An 11,959-nucleotide genomic window follows, 5' to 3' on the forward strand; every position below is an offset into this window, starting at 1 on the left:
TTGGGTGTACAATGAACATTTTAATAGCACATGTGAGACAGATTCTACCTCCGAGTCTGAACAGAAACAAGTTTGGCAGGTGGCACATGTTTCATAGTATTTTGATTAAAAATTCGATGGTCATCTTATCCACAAATGGACTTACCTGTGAGTGTATACAGGAAATACAGGTACTTTAAGAAAGTATTACCATATATACTAGCAGATAAGCCCATCTGTGGATAAACTGAACCCAATTTTGGGGGTGTATATTGGCACCTAAAATCCTCAGCTTATCCACAGGTATATACCATAAGTTGTTAAAGAAATATCTAGGGATAGTCCAGGGAGGAGGAACAATTGTACTATAAAAGGGATGAGAGACTTTGGCTCTGTCATATCTAGATCTCAAGTCCTCTGCTTTAGTTCAGCCAGGGTTTTAGCAAGTCCCAAAACAGGTAGTGCTGACAGGTTGAGACCACAATATGCTAAATCGTCATTTATTTATTGTCTTAGGTTAGAAGAGAACCTATCTAGTGAGGTGAGATGAACTAAGAAAGTTCCCCAGTAGACTTGCTTCAGATTATTTGTTTTGTAAAGCATAGAGGCACATAAAAAAATAAGGCTGTAGCCATTGCAGCCATTTACTATAATTTATATACCAGTTTGTTCTAAGTGCCATTCCTACATCAGACACTTACCTTCCAGTGTTTGCCCAGTCAACATGCTGGCAGTTTATTTGGATTTACAGCAAAACAAAGTTTAATCTGAAGTTTTGAGCTAAATGTTCATGCCTCCTGATGTGTTTATTAACTTGTTTAGTCATAGAAAATGACCAAAAATGAGAGTAAACTAAATATATCCTGTTTCAATTAATTTAGAAAATTAAATTTAATTAAACTTTCAGGCTAATTGGTCTGTTTATGGATATACCCACAAACACACGTTGCATGCAGAAATACAGAAACATACAACAGCCCTTTTCCTCACGAAAGGATGCTTCAGATTAGATTAGATTAGATTAGATTAGATCTATTTTGAAAGTAGACTAAGCATATACTTCGCCCATGTTATTTCATAACTCCAAATGTATGTTTGTTCTTGTGCCACTTATGAAACTGTAATTATTAGAAATGCTATTGGCTTCAAAGTCCAAAGGGAAAACATCTCTGTCATTCTCTCCTTCATAAAGTTACTTTTAACAGCTGAACTATACATGGCTATTCAACCTTCATCAGTTGGTTCCCCCATCTTTGAAGGTTACAGAAAACTTAGGCACTGGGCCGCTCCCCTCACGCAGCCATTAAAAGCCCTGGTGAAGGGCCCCTAAAATAAAATACGAGGAGGAGGCCTGGTGACAAAAAGCAGGATCTGGTAGCCCTTTTCTCATGAAAATGTATGCCTTTTAATAAAATTTGTTAGCTGGGAAAGGGGCTACTACACTGCTCAAATAAAACGTGGCCCTATATGTAGACTAAACAAGTCAGTAGACCAGTGTTTCTCAACCTCAGCAACTTTAAGCCGTGCTAACTTCAACTCCCAGAAATCCCCAGCCAGCTGGCTGGCTGAGGAATTCTGGGAGTTGAAGTCCACACGTCGCAAAGTTGCTGAGGTTGAGAAACACTGCAATAGACAAAGAACAGCTCCTACAGCAGTCTTGCCAATCACTATTGACAACCACTCCGGCTTCTTCCGCTGGTGCACAAAGCCCATACCCGCTTGGTTTCGTGGTTTTTTCCGACCTGCATTTTTGAGCTTCGAACTATGGCCGGCCTCTTCGCAGGCATTCGGCCGAGAGGCTTAGCAAGACATCTCTAACGTTTTGATGTTCTGTGCAAGGAGTCAAGAGCGCTGGAGCGGGAGGGAAATCCGCCGGCTTCCCCGCGGCGATGGGATTGTTTCGTCCGCTCTCCCCACCCGCCTTTTCTCCCTCCCCCGCACAGCGCGAGCGCTCCCGCGGATGTCCCCCTGCTCCACACCGGGAACGCGCCCTCCGGCCAGGACTGCCACTGCTGGGGGGCCCGCAGGCTGAACGCCCCGTCGTGGTTCCTGCAGCGCGTGCCGTTCGGCCGCCTTCACTTTCCTCGCTGAAGAGGAAGAACCGGCCGAGCTGCTACAATTGGTCTTTTACTCTCTTCTACTGGAATTGGTCTTTTGTCCCCTGCCTGGAGGGCAAGGGCTGTATAACGGATATTTCCTGGCTCCCTGTTTCTGGCGTTTGCCTCCCGCACGCCCAGTAGCGGCTATTATCTGTAGCTGCTCGGATTATAAGCCAAGCCCACTGTCCATTGTGGGTTGGCGGCCTGGCCGATGTTCTACTCAGTGTGCATGTGTGCCTTGACTTCTGGCGACTGGGACATGGCTGGGAATTCTGGGAGTTGAAGTCCACACATCTTTAAGTTGCCAAGTTTGAAAAACACTGGTATAGACTTTTCTGCTGTTTCTAACCCACTCCCCAACACTCTAAAGCAGTTGTCCTGCTGAACATTCCTAACCAAAAATGGTTGTAATGATCAGGTTTTGTTAACCCCTACTATAGATCTCAAACGGGGGGATAAGCAAGAGTCACTTTTCAATTTTCCTCTAGCCACACTCTCACATAAGCCGATTAGGAGACTACATTGGGGGAGCAAGGGGAAGGGGAACCTGGAACTGCTTCCCTCACGGAACCAGATCATTAGATTGGACTATTTCTATCATAATATTTTTTTCTTATTTGTGATGCTACTTTGAATTTCTCATTTCTTCATCAACTTAGTAGCAATTACTTTCTGATGGCAGAATATGCCCAACTATATTTCAAAATGTAATTTTGAATCTGTATAGAAGAAGAGAGAGGATATATTAGAGTGTACTACCAGCATTTGAAAATGTTTTATTCTAACATATACAAAGTTAAGCTAATAGGAATAAGTATTTTTACAACAAATAATGGAAATTAAACTGGAAATACTGTTAATACAAAGTTATGCAGGTAAAAACTGATTTTTCCTGTTGCTATTTTTCTCCAAACTAGCAAAGAGGTAACTATAGAATCATCAACTGATCACTGCATGCTTTTTTTGTTCTTCCTGTTTTTCCATATTTAAATATTAATTGTGGCTATTAAATATTTGTTAGCTGTGCTGTCCCAAATGAATGAGAATTGGTGAGCCATACGAACCTCAATTCTATCAAGGCTTGGTACCTATACTCTAGGTAGTACAGAAATTTAGCAGATAGGCTTCCCCATAATCATCATTATTTAGGGTACATATTTTCCAACTGATTTCTGGCTATTATATATGTCAATATTTGTAATATAGTCAATCAGAATTCAGTTTGCAAAAAAAATTCTGACTTCTCACTACATCATCTTGCACCTGAACAAGAACTAGCCTGGTCTTTTAATTTAGCAGCAGCTTAATACAGATGTATTGATAGATGAATCTTTTCATGCCTTTCCTTACTTGATACATTTCAGATGCACCATGTTTCCATATATATCAAGAGTACTAGGTTGAAGAAGGCTGCTGTAGCAAACAACTACAATACTGACAACACAGGGTGGCATCAGCTAACGAAAGCTGACAATCCTAAAGCCAGCTAGTATCGTTCCTTCCAAGGCATAGGCTGGGCAATGTGCTAAATTGTGCTAGGATTTTATTGGAGAGTCAAATATACTTACAGAGGACATCTGACTTCTCACAATGTACATGACTTCTGAGCTGGGCCTGCATTCACTGCCTGACATGCAATCAGGAGACTGCTGTGATGATTTTCAATACAGGTATATCTTCCTAAACTTCCAATGTGGCACCAAGACACCACATTCTAGTGGGAGAAGTTAAGTGAACATGAAATACCAATGTTGCAAATAGAACTGTGTAAATGGTGTCATATTCTAAACTTATCTGATTGAATTAGGATTAGCAGCAGTATGGTTTACAGTAATACAAAATAACATTTATAGGAAGGCAATATTTCAACGTAGATGGTGATGATTTACTGTTTAGCATATGAAGAACATTCTCCAGAGGTATCTTCTTGAGATGTTGGGCTGTGCTTACATATAACTGCAGAATCCTGGCTGTCTTCAGTGGAAGCTAAAATACAGAATCAGAAAAATTGTCCATGCTTTCAGCTTTGACAGAATTCTCATGTTTCATTAAATGACTGTATCATTTAATAACAAGCAAGCACATTCTTACAACACAGCTCTTTTATTTGTAGACTGTAGCTTGAAGAAACCATCTCTCCAATAAGTATTACAAAGATACTTATTACTTCATCTTGAATACATTTGTTTCCTGTTTATTTAATATACGAATAAACTAGTAAACAAATATAAAATGTGCATACAGGTATATGTATTTTAAATTGACAACTACTGAGATCATTAGTTTGAAAATAATTATTTCAGCAATTTGACTCTATGTAGCTGTTCAGTGCAGAATCATTTTTCAAGTAACCTAATTATAAGAGTCAACAATATGGTATATCCCTTCTTGGATGTAGAGGATCATAGAATGTATTTAGATCACATACTTGGGAAAAGCTTTTCCCATTAAAAAAAGCACTCAGACCCTATGTATATATGTGCAGAAAGAATTTAAAGATGATTCTCAGTGAATTTAAGATGGTTCTCCTGTAATAAATTATTTGGGGGAAAAACACTAAATTTCTTTTTAAGTTAATACAGTATTAATTAAATATTCTTCCATTGTTCTTCCATGGTTGAAGAGGGCAAGCAGAGTTAAATCTTAAGTTAAATATTTTCAGAGATAGTCATGTGTTGAGATGGGCAGCTATACAAATTGAATTAATAAAGTAAATAAATTATCATGGTTTAATCCCAGATACAATTAAGATACAATTAAAGTAAACCTATGCTTGATCTACATGTAGTTTGAACAAATAAATGTTAATGGAATCAGATGTTCAGGTGATGTTTCTCGGTGTTGGCTAATAGTTAAAAATAGCTTTTTGGTTTCAGAGATCATAAAAGCATTTGCTATTGGAATTATGCAGGCAGCATAGGAATGCACATAGAAAATAATATAGGTAGACTGAATCTATACAATATAAACATTATGAATTCTGTATGATCCTATTGGTCAAATCTAGTTGTATTTTTAGATAGGTTTATCTAAATCTAATCTATGTGTATCTGGCTTTGCAGTGCAAAAATTAATTCCACACTTGAGTATCAGGGCTGGGGGCAAGCTAAGCACATCATACAGGACAGAATGGGTTTATAAAGATCATAGGTCTATTGCAAACATCAGCGCAACAGTTCAACCAAATATTCTGATTATTTACCAGATGTTTCCTTTGTAGCTTCAGTCACAAAGTTGAGCTGGAGAGGTGGTGGAATGTAGTGAATCCCCGGCAGAAAGCCTCGAGATATAAAGGGTGAGAGTGGAGTATAGTATCCAGGCCGGAAATCCCCACCTGTGTCTTGTAACTGTATAAAAGCAAAGGTAGGTGAACAGGTGGGGAACTGAGCTTTAAAGTCAGCGGCTACCCTGAAACCCAAGCCAAAGTATATTTCATTATCCTATTACTTTACTTTTATTTATTTATTTATTTATTTATTCATCATACTTATTCCCTGATATAATCCCAAAGGACTCTCACTGGTTCACAGAGATAAAGCTACACAATTACAATTAAAATATCCACAATTCGGTTAAACATTAAAATCTCTCTCTCTCTCTCTCTCTCTCTCTCTCTCTCTCTCTCACACACACACACACACACACACACACACATATACATACAGAAACTCAAGAACTGAATCTATAAACCTCAGCCAAGGTGGCATCACAAGCCAAACATCCTTCAGAAGAGCTTAGTTTTCAGCTGCTTCCAGAAAGCAATTGAAAAGGGAGCCACTTTGATAGAAACCTAATTTTATTTATCAATAATACATAATTTTATTAGGCTTAATTTTATCATTGCAAAGGAAATCAGAAACGTGTTCAAGTTTTACATTTATGTCCTTCAACTCAGGTCTTGGATAAGCACAACTGGAAAAGGTTGCAACCATTTAAGAGAAATCCAAATCCTTGTACCAAAGGTAAATAAATGACATTAACCATTATTATAAATGGTAAATAAATGATGTCACTAGCCATGGCATTGGATAATTAACAATCTTTATTCAAGGGAAATAATAAGAAAGTTCAACACTATGTTTTTCATATAAGTTTGGGAGAGAAGGCTTAAAATTGTAGTTTTGCCATTTTTTATTTTCCTAATCTGCTATTAGCCCATTCCTTAATTTTCAAAAAATACAGCTATTTTTACAAAAATAGATTTTGTCATATACAGAGGGGAAGCAAAATAGTTTTATTTTAGAACCATCTTCTCTCACATTCCTTCCCCTTACTTTTAGATTAACTCCCCAATCATAATTACCGCTGGATGCATTGTTGCATCAACTAGGTGGGATCTAAAGCAGGGATTACAATGGAGTAAATAATCAAATGTGTATCCAACTGAGAAAAGTCAGTGTTCTATTGGAATGTGGACATTCCAATGTGCAGCCAATTTAAATTGACAATTCTAAAGGTAGAACATCTGAGATCTTCTCCGAATTTCTATTAACATTCATAACTATAGAATAAAACTCAATAAAATTTAAACTGTTGTACAGCTCTAGCAGTTATTCATGATTCATCAATCTTGTCTATATACTATCCAAACTTACTGGGTACCCAGTGTGGCAGCCATGAGTGGCAATATTTCTTCAGACATCTCCCTTGACACTTGCCCACCCTTTAATTTTTTAAAAAAAATAACGGGAAGCAAGCATGCTGAAAAGCATAGTTCCAGGTTCTATCATCCTCTTTAGTTCCAAAAATTGAGCTCAGATGCATCCTTTGAAATACATACAGCCAGGTGCTTTGTGTGGATGTATGGCTGTCTGGTCAGAAAAATGTCATCCTGGGAGAGTAGATGGAGGTGGGCAGTAATCTTACTGGTTTGGTTTCTGGTTTTGTGACTGACTGCACCACATGGTACCCATTTTATTACAGTACCAATTAAGCTGTTCAAAATTCTAAATGTGCCACTGATTCAAAGCTATTGCACCAATGACTAGCTGCAAAAGACATCTACAGGTCCTCTATACGTGAGCTGTATTAAACCGTGTATGGGGAAAACTATACTTACTGGTATAGAAGCAGGAACACTCCCTGGTCCATGATTGCTAGAAAAGTGTCTGAAACTTGTTTGCAGAGGTAAAACAGGGGCAGGTGATGGACCTCTGTAAGCTGGTTGATTGATAGTGAATCCCACTGAAAATGGATGATAAGGGTACATCCCGGAGTATCCAGGATACATTTTGGGAGGTTCCCTCTCCACAAATTCTGGGCACATAGCAATACATTCTTGAGGCAAATTAGGATGGTCTGTTAAAAAAAAAAATGTTGGATTAAATGGGTGTTGGTACTTAGCCAGTATCAACAATACCTAAACGTCTGTTTGTAAGGTACTTTAGTATCTTGAAAGTGTTGCACTTTGGCTAATTAAACTTTCATTAAGGTACTCTTTAGGTGTCCTCTCAGCTGCATATCCATGAAAACACTGAAGACTTAGTAAATGGCTTAAATGCAGGAAGTGTTTTTTTAATGCAAACGTTGCACTGAGAGGTATACATTCTATAAGAAAAAGATCCTACAATCAAGACACCTTACATGGCTAAGATCCTACAATGCAGAGCTGTTGCTCATGGATTCATGTCAATTGGAAGAATGCACAGAGACCTTAGTTACAGAGAAGCAGACTCTAGAAACTTACATTATTTAATATTCAAACAAAATTAAACATAATTTCTTTATGAATAGGAGATATATTAACATTAAAATGTGATGCTATAATTTACTATCTTATATAGTTTGGCAAATTCAATTTCTTGTTTCTCTTAAGTAGAAAACTTAAAATGTGTAATGCTACATCAAGCAACAAAGATAAATTGCAAGCTACCTTAATAGTATTTAATATTGTATTGAACCAGTAGATGGCAATCCATATTCATAAATAGAACACAACATCGATCCCAATTAAACAGCAGGAGAGTAGAATGGAGGATAAGCTATTTTTTAATGTAACAAACATTCAGAATAATTAGGAAATGTACAACATTTTGCAGTGTTTCAGTTTTACTTTTGATAAACAATTTTAAACTTGTTGATTTAGGTCAATGCTCATTATCAGTTTGGTAAATGTAATATTTTCTAAACTTCTGCTGCTACTTAAGATGTTGATTAACACTAATTTTCCATTTGAATGTTGGAAAAATAACTAAACATTACAATTTGAATTTTGCAAAGAAATTCCAATTAGGACACTTTACTTAATTCACTGCAGCTCTAAACATTCTTCAAAATACACCTTGCACAATATCAATTCAGTGCAAAAATAAAGATGGCAGCAGACAAGGGTTTGTCTGTTTTCTTTTGTTCTTAGAAAAACCAGTCCACAAATTATTTTCATTAACACTGAAATATTCCCCTTGCTAAAGGGAATGTCTAAAATATAGTACAAATCATATTAAATCCAGGGTCTCTGTTTTTCTACTCGCTTGACTGGCAGGTCAGTGTTATGTTGGGCCTGTTGCAACTCATTTCACTCATACAGATTCTGTGTAAATTTAGTTTTGCAACAATGAAGCATGGTAAAGCAGCTTTCAAGCAGGATATGGAAGCTGCAATAATTAATAATAAATAAATAAATAGCCAGCCAATATCACCCCTTCAGAGGAAAAAAACCCAACAACAACCCCAAACATCACCAGTAACAAACTGGCATAGCAGGATACATACATCACTAAGGCCCAGGACAAGTAGAAAGTTAAGTTCATAAACAGAAAAGACATAGCTAATCATCAATGTTTGAAGTAGCACTATGGCCAGTACACATACCTAAATCAATGAAGGTTGGAGAGCTTGGTTTAGGTGGTGTTGCATTATTCCCTGTTCTGGTACAGGGGCTAACTGCTGAAGTCACTTTAATTCCTTCATGCACCACTGACCCATGAGTAGGGGGCTCTGAGGAATTCATTTTTAAGCCCTTCTTATTGCTAGGGATGGCTGTCACATCTTCACTGGGCCTGCCCTGAGTGGGAGGCAACATATCTCTGGGTGGTGAATCTGGTCCTTGTCTCTTCAAGGCCTTCTGTGCAGCCATGATCTTCTGGCGTTCAGTGATGAGAGCACATTTCTCACATGGGCACTGCTTCCACCTGCAATGACCAGCATGACCCTTTACTGGTACCACAAAGCCATGATTCCGACAACGTGAACATTTAGGAGCCCGAAGAGACGGAGACCCATCTTGGTTCTCCATGGCTAGCAGCTCTCTCTAGATCCACACCAGTTCTAAAATGGTATGCACTGAAGTCTGCTCCCCTTGTCTGCAAAAATGGCTACAATCTAGCAATTAAGCCTGGGACCTAGCCTAGAAAAGGGAGGAATTCTGCTTCATGGAGAAAGGAAAGAACATTTGGTGCTGTGTCCCAGCCCACAAAATGTAGTATTTTGACATAGACAAACTATGAAGAATATTCTTCAATTCCCTTCTTGCTTTTATTTCTGGAAACTCTATTTTGAAACAGAACTGCTCTAGAAAACTTTATTTTAGTGGAAACTCAACATTCTTAAAAGGGTTTCAATTACTGCAAAACCTACTGATTTTGTCTCTCTGCCAGGAAGGTAGGGCTTTGATTTTAGAGCCACAGATAATTTTTTGTGAGCAGAAGGGAAGACGTCCAGTTCTCTGGTGGTTCTGCAAGGAAGATTTAAGATGCTAGAAGCAAACTGTACAATTTTGTGCTTCAGTGGGGAACCTGGGGTATGGAATATTAATTTGAGATTATGCTGTTTGAAGGAGGTTAACATTTTACACAGGATACCAGTCAAGTAGTTGAATTTGATACCTGCACTACTTTAGAATTATCCTGCTCCACTTGTTTCAGTTCTAAACTTCAGGCAGTAATCGATTAAAATGTGCATGAATTCATGTCTTGTAACATATGCAAGGGCAATAGCTGCGTTTTTCCATCACTGAACAGTGATTGTATCTTAAACTCTGAATCTCTTTCCTTTGGGATTTCTGACATCCAAGCAAATTCAGGGGACATGATGTGTATCTGTTTCTCAGTACAAATTAGCTATTTAACACTATACATTTATTTCTCTGAGCATTGAGAGGTAGTCCATAAGTTGGTTTCAAGATGCAATAAACTAGCCTATTGCCTAGAGGGATGAGTGGTATCATTACTGTGATATGAATTTTTATTTTTATCAGTTTACAAAATTAAAAGAGTTTCTATGGTTACCAAGCTATATCTTATTTCAATACAGTAAATAAAGGGAAAATTATAATTTATTAATAATTCTGTATGATGTTTAATTATGTTGCAGAAAAGGAGATTATTAAATTCTTTTCTTGTACAGCCACTGTTTAATGCTGTATGTTTATGACTGTGCCATTTACTTACAAATCTGTTTATGATATGAATAATGAATTCCACAATAACTCATAGTGGATTTTTAAAAATTCCATCCAAATAAAGAAGAATAAGTAAAATATGCTTTATATTAATTATAAACTCACATCTGTAAAATTTTGCAGATTCTCATTGGAAATTTTATTCTCATTGGAAATGCTTTCCTGGTTTTTGGTTGACTGGGCTGGGACTCTGGAAGTCCAAAGAGAGATCCATCACTTCCATATTAACAACTTTCTGAAAATTCTGAAAACCATTTTCTTTTTTTTTCAGGAAGGCCTTGACCATATTATTTGACTTGTTTAATGTGTTAAACTTGCTGTTTTCCTAATAATTTAAATATTTTCAGTTCTTACTATGAGTTGTGTTTCTTCCTGCTCCTGTTTGGCATTTTAGAGTAATGTATTAAACTGTAAATATTTAATGGCTGTAGGCTGCTTATATCTCTGTGAAAGATAAGGAAAATGTAATAACTTAAACAAGCAAAACTACTTCTGCTAAAGAAAAACAAAATGTTTTCTGGATTTGTACTTTAGTAATTATTACTATTTTCTCTTTAACTCAAACTTCACAAAGATTTTTATTTAATAGTAATGGATACTTTCCAAACAATGCTTTGTTCTTTCAAATGTAAGATTTTATTTTGAAAAAAGATTTTTAAGAAAAAGTTTTCCAAAAACTAAATCATAAATATATATTTTGTGCAAGATAACTTCATTAACTGTGAAGAAGCGTGGGATAAATTATGCACACACAGATACACATAAATATACAAACACTGTGGGTTCAATATGCTTCGTTAAAGATGGCTGTCTGTCTGTGGGTGCCTATCTTGATTTCATCTGGGATTTTATCATTATTTTTATTTGAGGTTATATTTTATTCTTGATATTCATTTGGATTTAGTTATTATTTTGTTTTTAATCATTGTTTGGTGTTGCATGCTGTCCAGAGCTTTGGGACTGAGGTGGATTGTAAGTACTGTTAAATAAATAAAGGTGCAATGATATTAATAACCTGTGCAGATATATGCCCTGGATATGCAGAGGCCCTTAAATTAAAGAGGCTTCCCTGGGGATGTCAGAAAAGTTATGGTGGTGGCTGTCACCGTGAGATCAAAATCCTACCCCTATTTACATGTGTCCCAATGTATGTAAAAAAGGGTGGAGTTTCACTTGCATGGTTGCAGCTGCCATCTTGCCTTTTTTGAACCTCCCTGCAAATGCCCTGGAAGAGGCTCTGAATAAATGCAGATATTTAACATGTAGTATGCAAGTACAGTGGTACCTCGGGATACGAACTTAATCCGTTCCGTGACTCTGGTTGCAACTCGAGTTGGTCTCAAGTCGAGGTAAAGTTTCCCATAGGGTTCAATGTAAATCCGGTTAATCCGTTCCGCCCTCCGAATTTGGTCGCAACCCGAGGCGAATTTCCCCATAGGGTTCAATGTAAATCCGGTTAATCCGTTCCGCCCTCCGCCCGAAT

General features: G+C 37.3%; 1 protein-coding gene across 1 annotated transcript; it reads right to left on the reverse strand.

Annotated features, from left to right (window-relative positions):
• Nucleotides 1-3,963: 3,963 nt before the first annotated feature.
• DMRTB1 (DMRT like family B with proline rich C-terminal 1) lies at nucleotides 3,964-9,312 on the reverse strand. The gene is made up of 4 exons (XM_025177106.1): nucleotides 8,889-9,312; nucleotides 7,138-7,376; nucleotides 5,281-5,425; nucleotides 3,964-4,064 (listed from the first exon to the last, which is right to left on the reverse strand). The coding sequence occupies exons 1-4, from the start codon at nucleotides 9,310-9,312 to the stop codon at nucleotides 3,964-3,966; spliced, it is 909 nt and encodes a 302-aa protein (XP_025032874.1).
• Nucleotides 9,313-11,959: the final 2,647 nt, after the last annotated feature.

This window comes from Python bivittatus, unplaced genomic scaffold (assembly GCF_059951505.1).
Source record: "Python bivittatus isolate LINGU-HERP-01145 unplaced genomic scaffold, Pbiv_v1 ctg000700_np1212, whole genome shotgun sequence".
Classification (NCBI taxonomy): domain Eukaryota; kingdom Metazoa; phylum Chordata; class Lepidosauria; order Squamata; family Pythonidae; genus Python; species Python bivittatus.